Genomic DNA, 26,399 nt, shown 5'->3' with positions numbered 1-26,399 from the left:
GTTTACACAGTTTGGTGCAACAGGAAGCCCTGGAAATGGCCTCTGTGTAAACGGTGCTGTTTGGCGGTGGACGTTGAACTTCCAGCCTCCCGCAAGGAAGCGGCTTTTCCCCCTCCTCCTCCGCCCTTGGTGCGGACACAGGGAGGGCTGCGGCCTGGGTGCTGCCGCTGCGAACAGGCTATGCTAATATGTCTCTTTAGCTCCACCTGTTACAGTCCTCTGCCGGATCCCGGCGCTGATCTTCCCCTGCCTGCGCGCTCTTCGGAGGGAAGCGAGCAACGGTCCCTCGGGCTTTCCCGAGCGCCACCGGATTCCTCTCTGGGCGACCTGGAGGCGTTATGACGGTGGGGGGGACTCTGAGAGCCAGGTACCCCCGGCGGGGGCCTGCAGAGGACCAGATCTCCATCCTCGAGGAGGAAGAGCGAGAAGAGAAGGTCCAGCCAGCCCCAGCCAGTCCCGCCGAGGAGGAGACCCGCTGCGCCTCCAAGAAAGTCGCTTTTGCCATCCTGCCAGACAAGTACGAACCTCTCGGCTGGGCTGGGGCTCAAGCGCCGCTAGGAGCGGAGCGCAAAAGCAAGAAGCGCAAAAGGAAGTTCAGGAAATACTGCAAGGTAGGCGGCAAAAAGACGGCGGCGGGGTAGGGGGTGGGGGGCGTGCGTGCTCGGGAAAAGGCCAGCTTGGGCTCCCAGAGGCCCCGCGCGCCCTCCAGGACGTCATCCATATCCGTTATTCGGGGTTTAGCGTATCCAAGCGAGAAGCTGATCCAGCTTCAGCTGTGGTTGTTGAAACTGGAACGAGCCTCAAGCGGCCCTATTGCTAGAAATAAATGTTTAAAAAGAGAGATGGTCCGTTAGGGCAAAGGAAATGGTTCTGGACACACATGGACGGCTCGCGATTAACCACCTCGTGGTCGTCTAGTATTCCCTGCGTTGTTGAGAGTAGTAAAAAGTTGGATCTCACTTTCACACATGCACACGGACACCACACAGACACATCTTTATGGTGTACAAGGGCACGTGATTAGCTTTTCTGTTCGACACAACACGTGGAGGGTCCAGGATGGTGCCCGCTCCTGTTCTCTGGGCGTTCATAAGATCTTCTGTACAGCGATCCCAGACCACCCTTCCACGCCTTCCGACGTTCAGTTGGTAACGTCCCCGTGTGCGTGCCCACTGCAAGCCTGGAGCTGCCTACTTTTGAAGAATCGTGGAAGTTTGAAGTTAGTAGTTGCTCAGTGCAGGAATCTTGCAAAGAATCCTTTGAGGAAATCAGACGATCAGAGGGACAAAAAGACACCTAGGTCAGTTTTGCTTTCTAGCTGATTTATGAAAGCTAAATCTTGCTCCAGTTGCAGAACACTGCATTTACATGGATTTAGGATGATCCCCTTTTTGTTTTCATAAAAAAGAAGCAAAAGGGATGGATCATGATGATAAACAGGCTTTGTGAGTTAAAACAGAGGCCGGGTTGTTTGTTCATGACTAAAACTTATCCCAAAGGTGGATTACACAATGCAACTAACTGCCACTCTCTAACCTGAGCAAATAAAGAAATGTTTTCACCAGAACACAAAAAGATAATGAAGATGGTGCCAGAGACAAACCTTTCTTGGCAGGGAGTTCCATAAACTGGGTAGGACAATGGGAAAGGCCCTGGGCTCTTCTGTTGTGCTTCCATGTGTGGAGGAGGGTGTCTGAGGCTGATCTCACAAGACAGCAAGGCCACGTGGGAGAGAGTGCTCCCTCAGGTACCCTGGCCCTGTGGCCCTCCAGGTGTTGTTAGACACCAGTCCCCATCAGCCCCAGCATGGCCAGTGGTCAAGGATGATGGAAGTTGTAGTCCAACAATATCTGCAGGACCACATGTTTCCCACCCATGATTTGCAGGTTAAAATTTGCACTTCATATTGAACTTGGACAAAAACAGAGATGAGAATTCCTACTTCACCCATAAAGCTGAGAGGTACTGAAAGAGACAAATGTGTATCCATCCATATACAGATTTCATTATGTTGTGGATTATTTATCTAGAAATGTGGATTATTATTATTTTTAAAAAACCTCATTTAGATTCTTTTATTTCAAGTTTTGATCATAAAAAGTTCAACTCCTTACTTCTCAGATGTTGATCAGAAAGGACTGTGGAAAGACTAATCTCAGTCCCCATGTACTTTATCACAGTTAATTTTGTGATAATTAATGTAGCAGTTGGTCTTAACTGGTTGATAAGCAATACTATTTAAAACAATCAGAAGAAAAACATATTATTGAAAAGCAAAAGGTCTAATAAATGCTAAAATACAAATACCCATTCAATTTTAAACCAAACAATAACAATTAAAACAGCAAAACAAAATATAGAGTAATAAACTATTCAACCAGCTAAAACAATATAGTAGATTTTCAACACCTGGACAAATAAAATGACTGCTCTGTTTTGCATGCTGCCTTTGAGGATGAATAAGAAAACTTGCAAAGCACATGCTGTGGAAATTATTGAATCAAGTACAACTATTTAAAATTGCTTTGGGCAAGTCACTGTGATAAGACTTAGTTACAAATTAGAATTAGATGGTTGTAGATACAAAAGACATAGTAAGAAATACATGCTAGCAATGACGTAGCAATGAAAAATAGCTAACATTTCCATTTGTTGATGTTCCAGTGAAAATCGGGCAGGATCTATGACACAGTTGCATCCTACAAGAACCATTTGCAGTGTGTAGAAGGTTCAGTCTCTAGTAATGTGGATTTAAAAAAAAAACTAATGTAGGTTCTTTTATTTTAAGCTTAGATCATGAAAAGTTCAACTCTTTACTTCTCACTCAGATGCTGATCAGAAAGGGCCGTCCCCATATACTTGATCACAGTTAATTTCGTGATTATTAATGTAGCAGTTGGCCTTACCTGATTGATACAAACACTACTTAAAACAAACACTACTTAAAACAATCAGGAGAAAATGTTATTATTGAAAAGAAAGATGTCTAACAAATGCTAAAAGCAAAATAATGACTATTTATTATTATTATTATTATTATTGCTTACCTGCTCTTCACCATAAAGTCCCAGGGTGGGTTACAATGACATTAAAAGCTATTAAAACTATTTACAATATATATGGTGGCAAAGTAGAGGATAGCAGGAATGTCCATTTTTCTTGGAAGCTAAAATGTAACTGTGCTATCCAGAATGTAATCAGTTGTTTACATTTGTACATAAAAAAGATAATTGTTTTTAATTATTTTAATTATGCTGTAAATTGGATTCCTGCACTGAGCAGAAGGTTGGACTCGATGGCCTTATAGGCCCCTTCCAACTCTTACTATTCTATTATTCTAATTTTGTTTTAGTTCTTTAGAAAATTTATATCCTATCCTTCATGAAAAAGTGATCTCAAAAAGCAAAGCCCAGGCAGATCAATGCTGAGAGACGTACTCCTTCAGATAACTGGGTCCCGAGTCGTTCAGGGCTTTGTAAGGAAGCCTTAAAACCTTGACTTATACTTGGTAGCATGGCAGTGCAAACTCTTCAAAATTGATGTTAAATGGCTCTAAGCAGCTGCACCAGTCAGCACTCTGTTGGGTGCATTTTGCGCCAACGCCAGCCTCCACACTATCTTTGGAGCCCCACATAGAGTGTATTATAGTAACCAACCTGGAGGTTACCAGAACATTGCCACTGTGGGCTCCTGCTGGGAGGAAGGGCAGGATATAAATAAAATAATTAATAAATAAATAAACATGGATTACTCTGCTTAGGACAGTGCTGAAAATCTCAGTAGCCCCAGATTATTCATGCATCCCTGGTTTTCTCCTTAGGACCACATCTCCAACTCTGCTGCCTTTGAGTGAGTCTCTTGCTGCCCTTGATGTACGAAACTGTCTCCCTGCTCCCTGACCACATATATGGTGCCACCTCTCTCTCTCCCCCCCCTTCACCCCTTCAAACCCCTCCTCAAAATCCAATTTTTTCACAAGGAGTTTGGCTGGAAAAATCTCTTAATCCATCTTCTTGCAACAAAGTATTAAGTGTGGGTAACTGCTTTTGCTCACACCTTTGTCTGTCCCTCCTCACCACCTTTTATCTTCCCCATTATCTATTGAGAAACTACTCGGGAACAGGGTCCTGGATTCCATCCACCCAATTTTGAACTATGGAAAACATTATATATACAGATGGATGAGGTATAATTTATTCCTTTTATGTACAGTGGTCAGGCTGTGAGTGCTGTTGCTTACGTAGGCAAAACTTCTCCATGAGCACACAAGAGGGATCAGCAGGCTTGCGGGAATTCACTCCCTCCCCCAGAATTTTTGGAGTTACAAAAAATCAATAGATGAATACTTGACGGGGATGGACACTCCCCCCCTGCAAAAAAAAAAGAGTCTAATGAGGACTAAGCATGCTCAGTAGCCACGGAATGCTGGCTGACTGTTGGGAGGGGAAAAGGGGAAATTGAATGCAGTGACTGGGATCCTGAATAAGGAACACTCCACGATGCAACATTTTGTTGCAGACCCCTCTTGTAAATACATCACAATAGTGGCATTTTGATTTATCAGGATCTCTGTGACATCTTTTAGATAATTTTTGTAGCGAAAGCAGCTTTTGCAGCACAAACCGAATTATCTTTGAAAAACAGGTCATGAGTTAAATCCAACGAAAGAGCTGGCTGAATTTTTTTCCCCTTTCCTTTTCCTGTTCAGAACAAACTGATCCTGTCAGAGCGAGAACAAAGCTGGTGTTCATGTAGATCAAAAGAGAGACCTGCCATTTCAGTGTGGGAAAATGCTAAGCTAATGCGTGTGACAGATGCTTTACATCTCTTTGTGCTGCATTTCGCTTGGCATCCTAACTCTGACAATGCTCCAATTAGTAAGAAGTGTGTGGCTTGTTCCCCACCTTCACAACAGAGACAAAGAGATAAAATAATAAACCTCCCTTCCGTTCTATGATCCGGTACATCAGCAATAACACTTGTTGCTGGTTTACTGCTAGACTTACCACTGAAAATTCTGTTACTGCTATTTATTTATTCTTTCAATTTATTAATTCATACCCATCCTTTCCTGTAAGGAGCTCAAGGTGGCCAGTGTGATGCAGCAGTTAAAGTGTTGGATTAGGACCTGGGAAACTAGGGTTCAAATCCCCACTCAGTCATGAAGCTTGCTGGGTGACCTTCGGGTGTCTCTATGGCTGCGTACATACCATACATTCAAAGCACATGGCTCCCCCCAAAGAATCCTGGGAACTGTAGTTTACCTGTCACAGGGCTACAATTCCCAGTACCATAAACAAACTACAGTTCCCAGGATTCTTCGGGAGAAGTAATTTGCTTTATATGTGTGGTGTATATGCAGCATCAGCCTCAACTATCTCACATGCAGGCTTTGAGGATAAAGCCTTGGGTCTTCTTAGTCCAAGACCTGAACCATTACACCAGACTTCTTGATAGGAGCTCAGTGACAAATCATCAGTAATTCTAGTCATTCCAGAATCATTAGTAGCAAAAGCTGCAAGATTCTGAATAACTATCAAGCGCAAAAAAAATGTGTTTTTCTATGAAGAAACACTCAGCAGCCTAAATGGAAGATAGCAGAGCTAGAAATTTGGTGGTCAGTTTTCCTAGACTTCCTTGTACACAGAAACTGTTTGTTTTTCATGATAGAACATGAAAGTTTGTTTGAAGGGTACACTCCTCAGCCTTCATTAAAAAGGGAGGGTTTCTTAAGCAACCAACATTCTAATTAGAGGTGGTTGTGAACATAGCATTCCATGCAAGTAGAGGTGACTGTTGTCCCTGTAAAGTGTGTGTGTGGCAGGGGAGAGGAAATGTTGGTGAAAGAAGATGTTTGAGGAATGGGGGGAATGAGAATTATTTAGCACGTTAACAGCTTCACCTGAGGAGGATGAAAAGGAGAAATAGAGCTGCGTGTCATCAGCGTACTGATGACAATGCAGCCCAAAACTCCTGATGACCGCACCCAGCGGCTTCATGTAGATGTTGAAAAGCATGGGGGACAGTACCAATCCCTGCGGGACTCCACAATGGAGAGTCCAGGGTATCGAGCAATGTTCCCCAAGCACTACCTTCTGGTGGCGACCCACCAAGTAGGAGCGGAGCCACTGCCAAGCAGTACCCCCAACTCCCAACTCCGTGAGAATGACCCAGGAGTGTGGGGGGGGGTGGTGAAGAGGAGTGAACATCTTGTACTGTCTTAGTTGGAGAATTTGTGTAGACCTGCTGGTGCAATTGTGTTGCTAATTACTTCACTTGACCTTAGTGGGACTTAATTTTGAGCGGATGTGTATAACACGCTGTTAGTACTATAAGTCCATCTGAGCATAACTGCACTGCTGATCCATTATTAGGCATAGATAAGCTGAGGAGTGACCAAGGGCAGAGTTGTTTGTCTTAGGTTTAGATAATAAAATCACAGAAAAGTAGAATTGGAAGGGGGCTATAAGGCCATCAAGTCCAACCACCTGCTCAGTGCAATCCCTGCATTTAATATCTAACTTTAAATTCCAGCATTGAAATCAATAAATATTAATACCTAGGATAAATTAAAAAGCATTTAGAAGTATATTTTCTCATCACTATGGTATACTTAACAGCTGGTATAGCACAGTGGGGAGGAGAGCCTGGCTGGGAGTCCAGAGTCTGTGAGTTCAAATCCCCACTCGTGTCTCCTGGGTGTCAACAGCCAGCTAAAGATCACCTCCACAGCGAGTGGCTCAGGGCTTACGTGCCCTGCCACCTGTGCAGCCGTGGGCAAGCTGCATAGTCCCAAGGAGCCCAGTTGCCCCCCAGATGGCAGTTGCGGACAAGGAAGGGGCTGGCTTGTGCAGCTGTGGCAAGCTGAGCAGGCCCTAGCCAGTTGTGGAGGACTAGCCTCAGAGGGAGGCACCCTCTGGATACCACTTACCATGAAAACCCTATTCAGAGGGCCGCCATAAGTCGGGATCGACTTGAAGGCAGTCCATTTCCATGTTCATAGTATACTTTCTAGCCAGAAGAAAAATAGGTCAGGGCTGGGGAATCTGTAGCCCTCCAGATGTTGTTGGACTTCCAACACCTTCAGCCAGCATGACCTATGGTCAGGGATGATGATGATGATTAAATTTTATTTATACCCCGCCTTTCGGCCAAAGGCCCTCAAGGCAGCTAACAAGAAGAATAAACACAGGTATAAAAATACAATATAAAAATACATTAAAATACAATAAAAGCAATACAATTTACAAAAATTAAATTAAATAACAAATAACATAATAACAACAAATAAAATTAAATAACAAATATTATCATTATCGGCACCGCCAAGAAAGAGGAGGTGGTGTTAGCGGGGGTGGCAGCTCCTGAGAGGCAGAAGGGCAACAGGCATTTGTTACAGCAAAGCTGTGCAAGAAGAGTTTGTCCTTTCCTAAGGTCATCAGATGCTTCCATTTCAAAGGAAAACAACTTGGCCTCTCAGCTAGCATACAGTACAAATCAAACTGTTTCTTAATACCTCTGCTTGCTTTTCCCGCTCTGACATTTGCTAAAGTTCCAGTATGCACTCGAATTCCTCCTGCAAAATGGTGACAGTCGGCACATACCCACAGTGGTGGAGGTTATTATTGTGATGCAGCTGTTTTGGACCCTGCCCATGGTGCTTCTTCTTGGGCACTGGTGGTCTTTCTGTCCCCAACGGCAATGTAAAGCCTCTGTTCCTTAGTGCCTTACCTCCAGGCTTCAACTAATCTGGCGTGATTATTGTATGTTTAGATGCATGCAAAAGTCCTAATTGTATTCAAGTGTGCTTATTCCCAGGCTGGAGTGTACAAGGAGCTATACGTTTCCCATCCCTGTAAGAATCAGGTTGCTCATGGAAATCTCAAATGTTGTATGGGTCAACAGAAAGGTTATTGATTAGCTGATGTGTCCGTGCTGATAATCTTGTATATAGGATCAGCTGATCCAACATGCAGCAGTCCTGTCAGTCAAAATAAAGCCTTGCAGGCAACTCTTTGATGACCATGACCTATTGTCCTTGTCTTTTGCTACAGCTGTCGGGAAAAGATTCACATCCCACAAATCTTGCTTCATTGCGTATAGGAAGTGAACACAAGGGGACCAGTCATGTTGTTTGTTTGTGCTGGGAAGTACTTTGGTCCTTGCTGAGATCAAGGCTCCTTTGTTTTGGCCAAGGTACAAGCGTTTTATGGCACAATCTCTGCCAGCTACAATGAGACAAAAGAAGTAAAGCAATATTGCCGAGGCCAGATATGGGGAGGAGACAATTATGCTCTCCACATGACCAGTTGGTGGGAAAGTGCCAGCTTTCCATCTCGTGTTTCAAACAGCGAGATGAAGCGGTTGAAAGATTATTCTTATCTTGTGCTGATGACTTCGCACAGTTCTAAGTATTTGATTGAAATGGAGGGCAGAGTTGCCTGAACCATTACTTTTTACAGGAGTGTGCTTGTGCAATTCTTTGTACGTCTAGGGATGGTGAACTTGTGAACGTTCAGATATTGTAAGACTCCAATTCCCATCAGCTCAGCCAACACAGACAGTGCTCAGGGAAGATGGGAGCTGCACTCCAACCACAACTAGAGGGCCACAGGTTTTCTGTCCTTGCTTTACATGAAGAAACTTCCAGGTTCAGTCCCTGCCCTATCCTGTTTGTTTGTTTAACCAATTTTAGATACAGCTTGATTGTAATAGAACCCCTAAGCCTACCATTAAGTGGAGTGAGGCAACCACCTCAGATAGCAGATGCTGAAGGGCGGCAGCTGTAACCCCCACCTGTTCCTTCTGAGCCGCCCCAGCTATTCACCTCAGTTGCCTGATGGCCGCTCCTGGGGCCCCTAATCCGACCCACTCCCTCAGGTGAGATACAGGATGCTATCCCAGTTAAAGTGAGAGTCATCTGCCAGCCTAGTCATCTTCTCTATGTGGGTTGATGAGGCTGGAAGAGCCAACATCTCCTTCGCCTCAGGCAGCAAAATGTCTTGGGCTGGCCCTGTTGGAAAACAGTCTGTGACAGCAGACAGCAGAGCTGCAATAACTGGGTGATCAACACTGTCATTTTAAATAAACTCCTGTACAAAAGATGGAGTGTTTGTGCTGACAAATGGATTTGCTCACACTTTATTGAATGTGATCCCTGGTGTCCTTTCTTCAGAACTGTTTGTAACCTAGCCTGTGCCAGCCTGGTGCCCGCTGCCCCCCAGATTTTTAGACTACAGCTCGATGTCAGCTGGGGTTGATCGGAGTTGTAATCCAAATTATCTGGAGGGAACCACTTTGGCAAAGGTTAGTGTAGCCCCTTTCTTTTGGAAGGCTGCATCTACCCCATACATAAAAAGCATTACTATACCACTTTAACAGTCATGGCTTCCCCCAAAGAATCCTGGAAACTGTAGTTTGTGAAGGGTGCTGAGAATTAAGACACTCCTGTTCTCCTTGCAGAACCACAATTCCCTGAGGAGAGGGACTGATTGTTAAACCACTGTGAGAATTGTAGCCCTGTGAGGGGAGCCTACTAACAACTCTCAGCATCCTTAACAAATTACAGTTCCCAGGATTCTTTGGGGCAAGCCATGACTGTTAAAGTAGTGTCATAGTGCTTTAAATGTATAGTGTAGATGTGGCCTAGTCTTCATTCAGACACACCCAAAAATCAAGAAGCTCTTTTCCTAGTATGAATTGATGAACGGGCCCATGGCCAGCCACAGTGGGTAGCTGTTGTTGCATAGTCTAGTGCAGAGGCAACCTCAGGCTAAAGGAAATAGCTTGGATTCCAGAGATTTTCACTTCAAGTACATACACTCCTCCAGTACTGAGTATCTGCAAGGCCAGCATAAAGCTGCTGGTGGGATTTTGTTTTTATTAATCACAGCACAAATCCACTTGGAGGATCTAGGGGACCTAACTTTTCAAAAAAAAAAACTAGGTCAAATTTCTTTTCAGTCCCCTATTCCTTAAGGCTTGTTTCTTAGTATATTATAAAGTAAAGGTGACAACCTTCTCTATCTAAATCAAGGATTTTTCAAAAAGGCGACAGTCATAGTCAGCTTATTTATATACTGCATTATCCATCTGTGCTCAAAACAGTTCACATAAAAAAGAGTCTAAACAGAGACGTGAGATAACAATACATAATTAAAAGCAGAAAATCGCTACAACAGAACGCTAAAAAAAGAAAATCAACAACTTTTAAGTGAGCATAAAGCTCACCAATAGGTCATGTAAAAATACTGAATAACTTAACGTCCAAACGTAGCCCCACAACAGATGACATCTGTACTGAGCAACACGCCCACAGTCTTTTATGTCTCAACCCAAAAGGCCAGGAAGTCCCCTCAGGATTCTTCTGGAAGCAGCTTCCTTAAAAAGTTTCTCAGGCAGTAGGGGATGGCGTGTGGGGTGGGTGCCCCCACCTGACCTCCCAAGTCGATGCTTAGGAGACGAGGGGAGGCTGGCATAGAGCAAACATGGGTGGAGCCCATCTGGTGCTCTTGCTGAAGAGTAGGACAAGACAGGTGGAAACAGCCATCCCCTGATGGCAAGCATGGTCCCTCTTCCCCCTCATTCCTCATCCTCTTCTTGGATTTTAATGGTGTTGCAAGTCGATTACGACTTATGGTGACCCTATGAATCAGTAACCTCCAAGAGCATCTGTTATAAACCACCCTGTTCAGATCTTGTGAGTTCAGGTCTGTGGCTTCCTTTATGGAATCTATCCATCTCTTGTTTGGCCTTCCTCTTTTTCTACTCTCTGCTGTTTTCCTCCAGTATTATTGTCTTTTCTTCCATATTTGTTGACAAAAATATTTGTTGATTTATTTTTGTCAAAATTTGGACAGATTCAGTCTCAGTAGCTTGTAGCAACTCTATTAGTATGCCATCTGTTCCTGGTGATTTGTTTCTTCCAAGTATTTTAAGAGCAGCTTTCACCTCACATTCTAAAATTTCTGGTTCTTCATCATACAGTTCCTCTATGAATGCATCTGTGGTCCTTCCATCTTCCTTTTATTTTATCTCGGTCAGTCAGTGTGTTCCCCTGTTGATTATTCAACATCCCTACTCTTGGTTTAAATTTCTCTCTCATTTCTCTAATCTTTTGGAATAGGGCTCTTGTTTACCTTTTTATTAACCTTTTCTATTTCTGTGCAATAACTATTGTAATAGTTCTCTTTGTCCCTGTCATGCCAGCTTGCCAGTCTTACCCTGGCCTGCATTTAAAATGGCTAAACTCCCAAAGCCTTATGGGGAATTCTTCCCCTTGACATCTCCCTTGTTAGCTTGCTAGCAAGTAGTTAAATCTTTGATGTTCTTTCATCACTGTGACTTGGTAATTTTTACAACACAGCTGTACCAGCTTACAGTAATTTTGCACCTTCTTATCAGTGGAAGGGGCCTGGTTCCGTCAAGGCCGTAAAACTCCTTGCTTTGTTATGGGAAACCAAGAGGAGGCGCCAGGTGCTGTGGGAAAATCATTTTTTCATCCCTTTGATGAAAATGTTAATTGGTTAATTGTCTCCGGCTGGGAGGGAATTTTCCTCCATAAGAGGAGGCTCAGAACTCTGGGTTTGTGTCCCACTTCAGAGCACCACCTTGCCTAGGGTGATGTTCTGCTGTGGCTCCATTTACATCTTGACTTGCAACTCCCTGAGGGGAAGAAGGCCATCCATTGAGAGATCCTATGCTCTTGTAAGTATAGCTAGGCAAACAGCTTTGTTATTTTGATTTGTGCCAAGAAACTTTCTTTTACCTTTTTTTACTAAATACCTTACCCGTTTGGGTGTATGGTTTTAGAATTTAATTTGCTGCTACAAATTATTTGTGTGTACCTTTTTGTTTTTTGTAACCTTTTTTATGCTTTTCTTATTTTCTTTTTAATAAACTTTAATTACTTTAAACCAACGTGTGTTTATTCCAGAGAGAGGGGTCAGTTCCTAAATTTAGTCCTTGCCATTTGACCACAACTACCGTGTAACAGAGAAACGTTTTCACCTAAGACTTTAGAAGGGGCCAGGAGTATATCTAGACTCTGGTCCTGAGAGGCTCAGGTATTTAAGTGGGCTCTGGGGTTCCCTTTGCCCCAGAGTAGCCAACCAGTTGAAGGGTGGTGGCAGTACTACCTTGCAGGGTTGGTGTTGATGTGCACAACCTTGGCAAACCAGGATTTGCTGGGATCAATTGCCCAAGGCTGGGGATTGACTCCTAGGACAGTGAGAGCAGATGGGGAAGGGTTCCCCGCTTTCACTACAGTCCCTACATACTAGTTGCTGTATTATTGCATTTAGGGTACTAACTGTATTTCTATCTCCTTTTGCTTTTGCTTTCCTTCTCTCTTTAATCATTTTAAGAGTTTCTTCAGTCATCCATTCAGGCCTTTCTCTCTTTTTAATTAGAGGTATTGTCTTTTTGCATTCTTCCCTGATAATGTCTCTGGTGTCAGTCCATAGTTCTTCTGGTTCTCTATCAACTAGGTTTAAAGCCTCAAATCTGTTCCTTATTTGATCTTTATATTCTTCTGGGGTGTTATTTAGATTGTATTTTAGCATTATGATTGCTTTGTTGTTGTTCTTTAGCTTTACTCTGATTTTCGATACAACCGGTTCATGATCTGTACCGCAATCTGCTCCTGGTCCTGTTTTCACAGAAAATATGGAACTGCTTCATCTTCTGCTTCCAGTTATATAATCAATTTGGTTCCTATATTGACTGTTTGGTGATGTCCGGATGTACAATCGTCTTTTTGGTTGCTCAAAAAATGTGTTCGCAAGAAACAAATTGTTGGCTTCACAGAATTCAATAAGTCTTTCTCCTGCTTCATTCTATCTCCTAAGCCCCATTTCCCCTCAATTTCTAGTTCTTTTCTGTTCCCTACTTTTGCATTCCAGTCCCCCATGATTATCTGTGTGATCAGTTTGTTCCTGTACCGCTATGTAAATCTCTGCAATTCTTCTTCTGTGTTTACCATTGGAGTGTAGACTTGGATGATAGTTATGTCAATAGGTTTCCCATGTAATCTTATTGATATCACTCAGTCAGACCTTGCATTATAGCTCCTAATTGCTTTTGCTACATCACTTCTCACTATTAGAGCAACCCCATTTCTTCTTAATTTATCATTTCCTGCATAAAATATTTTATCGTTGCCTGATTGAAAATATCCCATTCCCGTCCATTTTAATTCACTCATGCCAAGTATTGTAATGTTGATACGTTCCATTTCTTGCTTCACAATTTCCAACTTTCCCTGGTTCATGCTTCTCACATTCCATGTTTCTATTGCGTACGTTGTACAACTCCGGACTCTCCTTTCACATCTGTGCACATTGTTACCAGTGAGTAAATGTTTTAGATCCTCCAGGAAAACAGGAGAGGAATGAGTTAACGGGAAGGCTGAGTGATTAACCTTGGCACGTTACAGACACAGCTGCGGGAGATTAGCTCTTCACACTTTAGCCCATAAAGCCGAGAGCTAGAGAGCAGCCTGTGTGGGGGTGTAAAAGGAGACAAAGGTGTTGATGCGGAGTGGAGCGGTATGCTGGCAACTTTGTTGGTGACTTGTGCTAGTGAGTGTTTGAACTCTACTAATAGGACCTGTTGGTGCTACTTGCCAATAAAAGTCCTTCTTACTTGAAGTGCTTCTGTGTGTGACTGGCATTTGCTCTACATTACTGGTACTTGGCTATAGACCTCATAAATACACGCTAACATTTAGGGTTATGGGCCCAGAATTTGGGGGCTAACCCACAGTACCAGTAAGCCAGAACACGCTGGAAGAAAGGAAAAACCAGCAGGACGACCGTGGTCAAGCTAAACACCTGGAGAAACCAATATGGCAATGTCCTACACCTCAGGTATGCCATTGGAGCGTCTAAATGACATGAATTACACAAGCTGGCAGATAAAGATGCAGATGCTGCTAATCCGAGAGGACCTGTGGAACGTCATTGAGGCAGACGCACCTTCTAACCCCACGGAGGAATGGCTACGCCAAGACCAGAAGGCAAGAGCTACTATTATACTTGGTGTACAAGACTCTCAGCTACTGTACGTAAGAGAAACAGAAACTGCAAGAGAGGTCTGGGAGGAGCTGCGGAGTGTTCATATTAAAACCACAGCTGTAAGTAAAGTTCTACTCACGAGAAAGCTATTCCAAACGCGCTTAACAGAGGGAATAAGCATGCGTGAACACATACAAACTATTTGAGGCTTGTTTGTACAGTTACAAGAAAGAAATGTGGAATACTCGGACTTACAGCAAGTTTTTGTGTTACTTTCCTCATTGGATAAATCCTACGATGCTCTCATTTGCACGTGGGAAGCTATGCCCGAATGCGAGCTCACAATGAGTTATGTCTCTGATAAACTTTTGCGTGAGGCGGAACGTCGCACAGAAAGTTTGCAACATTCCACAAAAGGCACAGCACAGAGGAGAGAAGACACCAGAGAAACATCGGTAAAGAAATGTTTCAGATGCGGTTCTGAGAAACATTTACGCAAAGACTGCAAGTCACAAAGAAAAGCCGAGCGAGGTAAAGAGACTATGTTTGTACGAGTCGTAACAGCAAAAGACAAAGAAGGAGAGAACGAAAATGCGGAATGGACTATCGATTCTGGATCATCTCATTTTTTATGCAACAACAAAGCTATGTTTAGTGAGCTTAATGCCACTTCTGAACAAGTTTACTTAGCGGATGGAAAAATGCGTGAGGTACTTGGGAGGGGTGTTATATATATACACTGTCTTAAAACGTTAGTCACAAACGTATTATATGCTCCTACTATTTCATCAAATTTAATGTCAGTTTCTAAACTGAATGCAATGCAATATGATGTATTATTTTCTAATGGAGTGTGTGAAATAAGGAAACAAGGGAAAGTATTAGTAAAAGGATATCTAAAGAACTCACTTTACGTAATAGAGCAAATCCCTAAGGTGTCTGTTAATGTAACAAGAAACAAACCTAAACATGAAGGAAGCATTCATGATTTTCATAAAAAACTGGGGCATACAAGTTACTCTACGCTGGAACTAATGCCTAAGCACAGCGCAGACATAAAGTTTAAACCCTGTAATACCTTTGTTGAGTGCACTGTATGTAAAGAAACCAAAGCAATAGCAACACCTATTAGCACTAAATGTGATTGGAAATCCAAAAGAGCATTCGAGTTACTCAGTATGGATTTAGCTGGTCCATTTAATAAATCTAAGGGAGGTGCAAAATATTATTTGGTGATTATAGATCATTTCACAAAGTTTAGTTTTGTGTACCTATTGAAATTGAAAAATGAAGCGGAAAGACACATAAAGCAATTTGTAAAATGGGTAGAAGCTAAGCATAATATTAAGGTAATGCAGCTTCATTCTGATAGAGGAGGTGAATTCCTTTCAGGATCATTTCAGAGATACCTTAAAGAAAGGGGCGTTAAGCATTCCTTAACGGCTCCAGGCTCTCCACACCAGAACGGATCGGCGCCGTAACCGGAGCCTTCAGGATATGATGCGTGCTATGATGCGTGGCTGTAATCTATCATCCGGGTTTTGGGGTGAAGCAATTATGTATGCGAATTATGTTTTAAATCGACTGTATTCAAGCCCTATAATGAAAACACCCTACGAAATGCTGTATGGTAAAAAGCCGAAACATGCACACATAAAAGAATTCGGCGCAACGTGCTGGGCGCACATTCCGAAAGCTTGCAGAAGGAGCAAACTAGCGAATAGAGCAGAAAAAGTGTTTTTTCTTGGGTATGCTGGCATGCCAACCTCATACCGGGTATGGCTCCCCAGGAAGCAGCAAGTGTTGATTTGCAGAAGCATATCAATATCCAAGGAATGGGAAGCTGTAAAGGCACCCGAAACCTTAAACAAAGGTGATAAGCAAACTGATCAGGATAGAGGAGACAAAGTGGTGCAGTTACATCCGCATATGGAGTCGGTGCAACCACGTCGATCACAAAGAAGTAATATTGGTAAACCACCCAGCAGATTTCAAGTGAAAACTGCTATATATAGGCAGGTGGAACCCACCACCTACAAGGAAGCAATGAATTTACCACAGATAGAAGCAAGAATGTGGTTGGAGGCTATGAAGGAAGAAATGAACGCAATGAGCAATAATAACACATGGATGCTTGTAACACTGCCACCTGGCAAACGTACAATAGGGTGTAGATGGATATCTAAAATTAAGCGGGATTGTGAAGGCGCTATACAAAAATATAGGGCTCGCCTAGTAGCCAAGGGTTTCCTCCAACATTTTGGAGAAGACTATGACACGGTATTTGCACCGGTCATTAGACATGAAACCATTCGTTTAGTATTAAAGGTGGCTGCCAAGAATAATCTACAAGTATTTCATTATGATGTAAAGACTGCTTCCTTGTATGGTGATTTACAAGAAAACATTTATATGGAGCAACCACCCGGGTTTGATGATCACTCAAACCGTGTCTGTAAACTGCAAAAATCCATCTATGGGCTGAAGCAAAGTGCCAGATGTTGGTACACTAAATTGAACACTATACTGGAATCCATGGACCTAACACGTAGTATAGCAGACCCATGTTTATATGTGCAGAAACAAGATAACGAGCTCACATATTGTCTCGTATTTGTCGATGATATTTTATATATATGTGACAAGATAGAACAAGAAAGGAAGTTTTCTGCACGACTAGCACAGCACGTAGAAATAAAACAACTAGGTCCAGTGGCACATTATTTGGGTATGAAAATATGCAGACAAAAGGACGGGAGTATCACTATACAACAAACAAATAAAATCATACAGTTATTACAGGATCATGGTATGTCAGACTGTAATCCGGTCAAAACACCAATGGCTGTGGGATTCCAAAGTGAATGTAGTGACACTCAATATGACAATCACAAGCAATATAGATGTATAATAGGTAAATTATTGTACATAGCTAAGGTTACTAGACCGGATATATGTACCGCCATGCATATATTGAGTAGAGCCGTAGAACACCCCTCTCTACATGACTGGGGAGGAATTAAAAGAGTGTTACGCTACCTCAAAGGAACAGCAGATAAACAATTGTTGATATCAAACACACGGGAAGGCGGACTACTGTGTTATGCAGATGCTGATCATGCAGCGGATTGCACAACGAGAAAATCTATTTCAGGCACAGCCATAATGTACGGTGGAACCCTCATAGATTGGCACAGTAGAAAACAGACGTTAGTTGCCATGTCTAGCACTGAGGCTGAATATATAAGCCTCTCGAGTGCATGTACTGATTTACTTTGGTATGACCTACTGTTCCAGGATTTATGCGAGCCTACTGCCAAACCGTATGTTATGTTAGAAGACAATCAGGCTTGCATACAATTGGCACAATCAGAAAGTCATACCAAGCGAACTAAACATATCAGCACTAGGTTTCATAATGTTAGAAACTGTGTTAAACAAGGGCTGATTACGCTTCAATATTGTGAGACAAACAATATGTTAGCAGACATACTAACAAAACCGTTGCCCGAGAGTAAGCATGAGCACATCATGCATGCACTAGGACTGCATTGATGTACTGTAACAGAAATGTATCTGGATCAAAATATATGTTAAAAATGTATGTTAAAAATGTAACAAACAAAAGAAGTTATTATGTAACAAAACCTGTATTTCCTTGTGAATCCAAAAGTGGGGCAATGTTACCAGTGAGTAAATGTTTTAGATCCTCCAGGAAAACAGGAGAGGAATGAGTTAATGGGAAGGCTGAGTGATTAACCTTGGCAAACGTTACAGACACAGCTGCGGGAGATTAGCTCTTCACACTTTAGCCCATAAAGCCGAGAGCTAGAGAGCAGCCTGTGTGGGGGTGTAAAAGGAGACAAAGGTGTTGATGCGGAGCGGTATGCTGGCAACTTTGTTGGTGACTTGTGCTAGTGAGTGTGTGAACTCTACTAATAGGACCTGTTGGTGCTACTTGCCAATAAAAGTCCTTCTTACTTGAAGTGCTTCTGTGTGTGACTGGCATTTACTCTACATTACTGGTACTTGGCTATAGACCTCATAAATACACGCTAACCAGCCTCCAGCCTTCCGTTTGGCTTTGGCCCAGTTGCGTCATTAGTCACAGCACTACTTGTACTTGTCCTTTGTTCTTCCCCAGTAGCTCGGTGAGTGCCATCTGACCTGGGGTCTCATTTTCCAGCACTATCTCATGTTGCATTTTGGATACTCTGTTCATAGGGTTTTCATGGTAAAAGGTATTCAGAGGTGATTTACCTGACGTGGTTTACCATTGCCAGGATTTGAAAATGGAAATGGACTGCCTTCAAGTCGCTTCTGATTTATGGCGACCCTATGAATAGGGTTTTCATGGTAAGTGGTATTCACAGGGGGTTTACTATTGCCTTCCTCTCAGGCTGAGAGGCAGTGACTGGCCCAAGGTCACCCAGTGAGCTTCATGGCTGTGTGGGGATTCGAACCCTGGTCTCCCAGGTTGTAGTTCAGCACCTTAACCACTACATCACACTGGCTCTCTGCCAGGCTTTACTCCCAGGTAAATCAAATTGGGTATAGGATTGCACTAATTAGGTGAGATAAGGACTGATTGAAGCCTTGAAGCTGTAGTAATTTGTGTGTGGGGGGGGGAAGAGAAAAAATATGACTATAGTACAACGATGCATCAATCTGATTAAGGCAAGTGAAATCTGATGCCTGTAATCCCATACATGTCTACTCAGAAGTAAGTTCCGTTGGGTTTCATGGGACTTAATGCCAGGCAAGTGTGTATCGGAGTACACACTTACCTGGGAGTCCCACTGAACGCAATAGAGCTTACTTCTGAGTAGATGTGTATTGGATTGCACCCTTAGTTTCCTTTTGCAGCCATTTTAATTCTGTCTTCTGTATCTTCAACAACAGCTACGTAAGGTAGGTTTGGCTGAGAGTTAGGGACTGGCCCAAGCCAGTAAATAAGCAAAAATAATGATGAGTAAAAATTTTAAATGTGAAAATGCTCGTGCTCAAAGTATTTTTGTTCCTGTTTGTCAAGACTTTGTGTGTGTGTGTTTTATGTCTATTTATTTTATTTATTTAATTTAATTTATATACCGTCCTAAGCCCGAGGGCTCTCTGGGCGGTGTACATAACAATAAAACAATCAGAAAATATATTAATACAATGGAATCAAATCAAACAGACGTAAACAAAAATCAAAGCAGCAGCGAAATACGTCAATAAATATTAATAGTCAATAAATATCAATAAATGTTAATAGTTATGAGTCTACTGTCTCATAACTTCTTTTTTGCCTGAGAATATGTATTTCATACAGTTACAGATGTTCTGTTTAAGAAAAAATTGCCCAAATTCTGTGGTGGTTATTTTTTTGTTTAACTTGAGTTCTTTGCGTGGTTTAGCATTGGCATTGCAGGAGATCAGGCTCTTGTGCATTTAACAGCTATGGGGCAGGTAGAAATTAAATGGAGTAAGCCTTTTCTACTATGGAAATACGGTTATGGGGAAAGCTTCACCTGTTAACATTTTGTCTGTCAGACATCTTATTACTTGTGTGTGCTCCCCTCCCCAGATCTACTTTTGCTTTGTGAATGCTGTGACCACTGCCATTCCCTCCCCCTGTTTAGCTTTGCAACAACCCTGTGAGGTACCTTAGGTTGAGACAATATATGCACATAAGCAGCAGTTGGTAGTTGTAGTTGGTACAGCATTAATAAAGTACAGTCCCTAAAATGTATTCTGGTAGAGTCCAGTCCTATATATGTCTACTCTGAATTAAGCCTAATTGAGTTAAATGGATAAGTGTATAGGATTGCAGATTATTTTTTATCTCTGAAAAGAATGTGCTGTCAGTCATAAAATTTAAGACATACTTTTCTGGACATGTTTGAAAGAGGTGGGTAGGTGGGAAGGGAGTTTTGTTAATGTAATTGGGTCAACAACATAGTGCCCTTCAGATGTTGTTAGACATCAGTCTCAGACAACATAACCAATTATCAAGGATGATGGAATTAGTAGTCCTACAACATCTGGAGGGCACCACGTTGGCTTTCCCTGGTCTGTAAGGCCCCACAAGTAACTTCTTGTTTGTTGCAATACATACACGAACATGAGAGCCTGCTGGATCCGGCCAGTGGCCCATGTAGTCCAGCATCCTGTTCTCACAGTGGCCAATCAGATGTCCTAAACTTGAAGCCCACAAGCAGGACCTGAGCGCACGAGCAGCACTCTCCTCACGTGTATTCCCAGCAACTGATACTCAGAAGTATCCTGTCTCTGACAGTGGAAGCAGAACATCGCCATAATTGCAAGGTGCCGCTGATAGCTTTATCCTCCATGAATTTGTCTAATCCTCTTTTCAAGCCATCCAAGTTGGTGCCCATCACTGCTTCTTGTGGTAGCAAATTCCATTCACTGTATGCTGTGCGAGACTACATTTTTAATTGCAGGAAAAGGGATAACGTTTATTCTGGTGGATTACTTTTGATATGTGCTTTTTCTGTTTATCTACATTATGTCTCTTAAATTCTACCTCTGTTAGTTCAATCTTGCATACATGTCTACCCAATGAGTTCAATGGGACTTACTCCGAGGTAAGTACGTACAGGATTAAGTTACCTCTAAGTTATACTGTTGACAAAAAAAAATTACAAAAGCAACTAGTAAAGTACTAAAATTTGCATTTTTCTTTGATAGGGGATTGCCATATTGATAAAAATGTGTTTTAGTTGAAAGGGTGCTGCAGTGTTTTTTGCAGGACAACACAGGCATGCCTTCAAGCGCCACAATAGAACACCTGTTCAGTTTTATATACTGGTGGCAACGTAATGACTGTAAAAATACATTCCTTGTTTGACATGCTCTTTGAGCAAAGATGAGGCACAACAGAAATGTATTGTAAAAGCAACATTTCAAGTGCAAAATTTGATTTCCAGTGAAAAAGTGAATGTGTGTTAGGGTATCACCATTGCTGGGGTGGGGGTGGGGCGGATGTGAGATTCTGTTATGCCATTCTGTTAATCTTATGGATAAAAAAATTATTCTACTACCCTGTTGGGCATCCATGGGTAGGGGAACATCAAGAGGCCCGGTGTCCATGGCCCTGGTTTCCCACTTACCATAGAGAACAAATCACAACTCCCCGAGCAGCCTTGCTGCTGATGCTTTATTGGGGACAGGCAGTTACATCGTTCCCCACTGAGGGTCCTTTCCCAGTCCCGAGGGGGCTCTAGGCTAAGTCCTCACCCCTTGTCCTGTAGTCTTTTTGCCCCTCAAGGTCTCTGGCACTCCCTTCTCCCTCTCAGGCTGAAGATCTCTCTCAGCTTCCTTCAGGCTTTCTCTTATATAGGCTTCTGAAGGCTCCTGTTGTAGAATTTACGACTAGGTTCTTTTGGCGGAGACTCAGTAACAAAGTCAAAGCCTGTTATAAGGTTATTTATTCAGCAAAGTGCTTCACTGGAGCAAAGTACACAGCTCAACTAAAAATGGTAGTCGGGTACAGACATATATACCCTTATATAGCAAATATCTTATCCAATTATTCTGTGCAACTGCAATACTTTGTCCCCATACTAGCTACACCCCTCTATGCATTCTTGGAGGCCAGGCCTGGCAACCAAGAGGTCTTCTGTATCTTTAAAAGTTGTGCAGGGAGAAGGGAGAATTCCACCTTGTGGTTTTTCCCATTACAGTGCTTATTATTTACTTATTTAATTTGTATCCCGCCCTTCCTCCCAGTAGGAGCCCAGGGTGGCAAACAAAGCACTAAAACACTTTAAAACATCATAAAAACAGATCTTAAAATACATTAAAACAAAACAGCATTAAAAACATTTAAAACAACAACAAGAACACCTGCACTTAGCTGACTTTCTCTTCTCCTAAAGATACAGGATCAGTCTCAGACCCTGAGCCTGGCAACCCTATCTCTGTGTGTATGTGTGTGTTTATTTTTAATGTTGTTTTAGGCTACTTAGATGTGCAGCAGCCAAGGCCAGCACCTTGTAGGCACTACATTTTAAAAAAAAAATAACTTAGGTGTCATTGTAGTGATTACTGTTGAGTAACGGTAAAGTAAACAGTTTCAGAGCAATTGTAATTGTAACTGTAATTTATTACTTTTTGGGGCCATGTAACAGTAATTGTAATTTATTACTTTTTAAAAGTAATCTTCTAAGCTCTGGATAACCTTGGCCCAGTCACAATCTCTCAATTTAACCTACCTTACAGGGTTGTTGTGAGGATAAAATGGAGAGGGGAGGAGAACTATGTGTGCCAACTTGACTCCTTGGGATATTTTTTCAAGAATGTCCTGCTCTTCATTGATGCTCTTTGGGTTTTTTCTTCTCAGAATGTGGGCAAAGTACTGCAAAAAGGATGTCGTTACCTGGTGCTCGGCCTGCAGGGATTAGCTAATGCCTACTCGTCACCTCTTGGAGTGGCTGTTTCGGTAGCTACAGTGTTCCGTTAAGCTGTGAAGCCTGCTACTTTGGGGATGAAGATGAAAGAAGTGGTTGTTGAAGCATCTGGCCACATTTCTTTTTTCCGCATACCTCATCTTCAGAAATGCCTCCAACTCAGCAACAAGAATGAAAAGAACAGATTGGATTGAACATTTGCTTATTTGCTCTTCTGGACTTGAGTAATTCTCTGACAGTTTTCATAAGTGCTTTGATGCAAATCAGATCAAAAGAGTAAGGCCAAAGGAACAAAACTTTGATTAACTGGGCTAGATTCAGAAATGTAATGCTCTTGCAGTAACAATAACAACCACCACTGCTGGCTCAAGACATTTTGCTGCCTGAGGCAAAAGACAAGATAGCTCCCCCCTTCCCATTCCACATACAAAATCCAATTGGATTGGCGATTGAATAAACACTGGTGGCAGGATAGCATTCTCCACCACACCTGAGGGCAACAGGCGAGCCTGGGCTGTAGAGGGCAGACCATGTGGCATGCTCAGGTCTGTCCTTCAACACCTCACCTCCATTTCCCAACACCTGAGGCAGCCCCCTCTGCCTAGCAGTGGTGGCTGGTGTCCATTGGGATGGTAGGGTGTAAGGCAGGAGGCCAACAGTAGGTAGAGCCACAGCCAATGACATGCACAACCCCAGCCAACGATAGGCAAAGCCAATTAATTCTGATTTTGTCCCCATCCTCTTCTCTGCTGAGTTCTGCAAGGGCAGGAGGAGGAAGTAGACAGCCGCTGCCACAATCTGGCCCAGTTGTAAGTAAGAAGGCAGACAGGTGAAGGCTGGCTGAGGGCAGGCTGATATTGGTGGGCAGTGCCCTATCTGCCTGAAGGGGTTGGCCTCACTCTCTATTACTACCTAATAATCAGGCCGGCCCTGACAACAGCAAAACCTGTGGGGGAAGAGGAGGAAAAGCAAGAAGGAAAGGAAAAGAGGCAAACATGGAGGAAGAAAGACAGGTGAAAGAGACAGATAAAAGGAGATTGAAGAGAGGAAGTTTTCATCTTTCTGGCAAGGCTGCTATGCATTATAAATGCTGCACAGGTGAAAGGGTTAATACACACACCTCTTTCAGTAGTACCATTTTCCTACAGAAAATCCTTCCTGCCCAAAGCTGATATTAGCCCTGAAGCACCTGTTTGTTGCCATTGCAGCTCTGGGAGCAAATACAAGAGGGGGGGCAGTGTGCAGAGTGAAAACGGCACGGGGGGAAGGGGTTAATCCCATCGCTCACACCATACTCTGGATGAGGTTCTCCCATGGCTATTTGTAATCCCAAGCATGGATTCAAACATGCCGTTAAGTAACATCTAGTGTCACCCTCATGTTCTAGTATGATGAGTGAGGGAGGGGGGAATCTTTCTGTCCACTAGCTCAGGCTAGGGACTAAATATCTGGCCCTTGCGACTCCACACACACACACAGACACACACACAGCCCTGCTTCACGACCTCCTTGAGTGTTTCTGCCTGCCTGGGCTGTGTCCTTGAGCTCTGATCACGCCTCTTGCATGCCTGGATGGAGGACAGAGGAGGTTTGTGGGGGTGCATGTAGAGACCAGCCTACTGCACAAAGGTAAGATTTGCATTCATTGCTCCACCCACATTTTGCCACTGGCCCTCCCGCCACTGGCATGTGGCCCCTGCCCCAGGCAATTTGCCTAGAAGGGAACGTGGGCCTCGGGTTGAGAAACGTTCACCATCACAGCACTAATTCTGTAGCATTCATACTTTTATAAACCTCCATTACATCATTTGCCCACCACCACTATTCATCAGTTGGGGAGGGGGAGTTGTGTGTGTATACGTTAGGGGAAATTTCTCCTGCTTGACCTGTGGTGGTAGGGCAGGTGGCTGCAGGGCAAGGGTGGGTAACCTCTGGCCCCCAGGCCTAATTAGGCCCTTGAGGCCATTTTGGCCATGCCACACCCACCCGACATCAGGTGTGAGGTGGGTAAAGATTTGACTCGGCTGAAAGGGGGGATTTACAGGCATCAGCCATCAGCTGATTGGCAGTGGCTATAAAGCCCTAGTCAGGTCTTACAGACCCCTCTGCAAAACACTCAGCAAGACCCATGGAGGCAAAAATATGCCACCTCATATCGTTACGATGTCAGGTGATGGATAGGTGGGTGCTCTCACCCGTGTGTCAAATGTGGCCCGCAAGGGCTTGGGTAGATAACGATTTGGTCCCCCAGCCAAATCCAGTCCCCCATCGCTTCTGCAGGGGAAGGGCCGTAGCTCAGTGGTAGAGCAACTGCTTTGCACACAGAAGGTCTCAGGTGCAGTCCACGGCATCTCCACGTAAAGCTGGGAAGGGCTTCCTGTCCAAAACCCTGGAAAGCTGCTGCCACTAAGTGTGAACCAACAGTATTGAGCTGGAGGGACCCTTGTTCCATCTTGGAATAAGGCAGCTCCCGATGACCTGCCTGACCTGAGACTACAGGGCTTTGGGGGGCATGAAAAGTGACAATCCTTGTGGTGGAAGAGACCATCTTATACACCTTGCATCGCTAGTCCAGGGTGGTTCAGTTGTTGTGCCATTCAAGGGCCGCCTTAGCAGAGGAGTCTGGGGAGGAGTGGAAAGCAGCCCCAGCTCTCTTATTCTGTGGCTAAAATAGTACACCCAGGATTTCAAAGCAGGTGGGAGTTGTATAAGACATCTGCATGGCATGCGGAATTTTGCCCCATTAGTCAGGCACCAGATGCTGCCTTAGTCACAGCAGAGCTTTCTATTTACTCTGCTGCAGTTAAAATGGCTGTAGAGGATTAGGCTGCCTGTGTATACAGGACAGAAGTTTCTGTCATGGTGTTTAATAATACTCATTCCTGGGATGCCCTAGGCACCAAAAATAAGAGATCAGATGCATATCTTCCTGGGAAAGTATTTAACTGTCTTGGTCTCAGTTTAATGCCATTCAATTTAATGCCATTATTAAAAAAAGAATTATGTTATCCAGTGTTGACAGAAGAATCCAGCCTTTGCATTACCAAATGATATATTGCTACTTAGATAAATAGTTAATTTTGATAACTTTGATATGTATCTTCCCAGCTTTATAGTATTCATTCAGGAATACATGCTTATTTTTTGGAAAAATTACTTCAAGACTAGGCAACTGTTGTTGTTTTTTACTTCTTGTTAACAAACCTGGCAACATGTAAGTTGGTGTACTAAGAGAAATTAAATAGATTTAACCAGAGTGCAATTTGAGTATAAACTGCTTTTGATTTTCCAGATATTCTCTGCTATTAATGAATAACCAAGATGGGGTTGGGTTGGCCCAATAATGTAAGATTTGTAAGACAGGTTGTTCTGCAACGCCTTCCTGTCAGATGGTTTGTCTTCTGTGAATCACAATTACTTATTCATTCATTATTTATTCATTTATACTCTGGGACCTGAAAAAGCTCCCAGAGTAGCTTACACAAGATCAGTCAATTACAAACAAGACAGTCCCTCCCTTCAGACTTACAGTTTAAAAGGGATGACAAAGAAGGGAAAAAGGGATGAGGACGAAAGAGGAAAACAAGCAAACTTGGGTACTGGTTCCTAAGTCACATGTTCTTTCAGTGACCAGTTTGAATGGAAATAGCTGGAGGCAAGGAAGGAGCCAAATAAAGCAGGCCTCCCAGGAGAGCTGACGAAGTGGCTCTGCTTCCCTTCTCTTCCTCTGCTGTAGCCTGATGGAGTGGCTATTGCCAGATAACCTTGAGGGAGAGATAGACCCTGTATACAAATAGGGTTGCCAGGCTTATGGCCTGAGACTGATCCTGTATCTTCAGGAGAAGAGAAAGTCAGCCAAGTGCAGGTGTTCTTGCAACTCTGTAATGGGAAAAAACCACAAGGTGGAATTCTCCCTCCCCCCTGCACAACTTTTAAAGATACAGAAGACCTCTTGGAGGCCGGGCCTGAC

General features: G+C 43.2%; 1 protein-coding gene across 1 annotated transcript; it reads left to right on the top strand.

The window, feature by feature from the left end:
- Positions 1-106: 106 nt before the first annotated feature.
- On the top strand, positions 107-25,692 carry C4H1orf115 (chromosome 4 C1orf115 homolog). The gene is made up of 2 exons (XM_061625162.1): positions 107-611; positions 22,363-25,692. The coding sequence occupies exons 1-2, from the start codon at positions 339-341 to the stop codon at positions 22,480-22,482; spliced, it is 393 nt and encodes a 130-aa protein (XP_061481146.1). The 5' UTR covers positions 107-338; the 3' UTR covers positions 22,483-25,692.
- Positions 25,693-26,399: the final 707 nt, after the last annotated feature.

The sequence above is a fragment of the Rhineura floridana genome, chromosome 4 (assembly GCF_030035675.1).
Source record: "Rhineura floridana isolate rRhiFlo1 chromosome 4, rRhiFlo1.hap2, whole genome shotgun sequence".
Classification (NCBI taxonomy): domain Eukaryota; kingdom Metazoa; phylum Chordata; class Lepidosauria; order Squamata; family Rhineuridae; genus Rhineura; species Rhineura floridana.
Note: the sequence above shows the minus strand (reverse complement) of the source record. Positions and strands in the feature narration are given on the sequence as shown.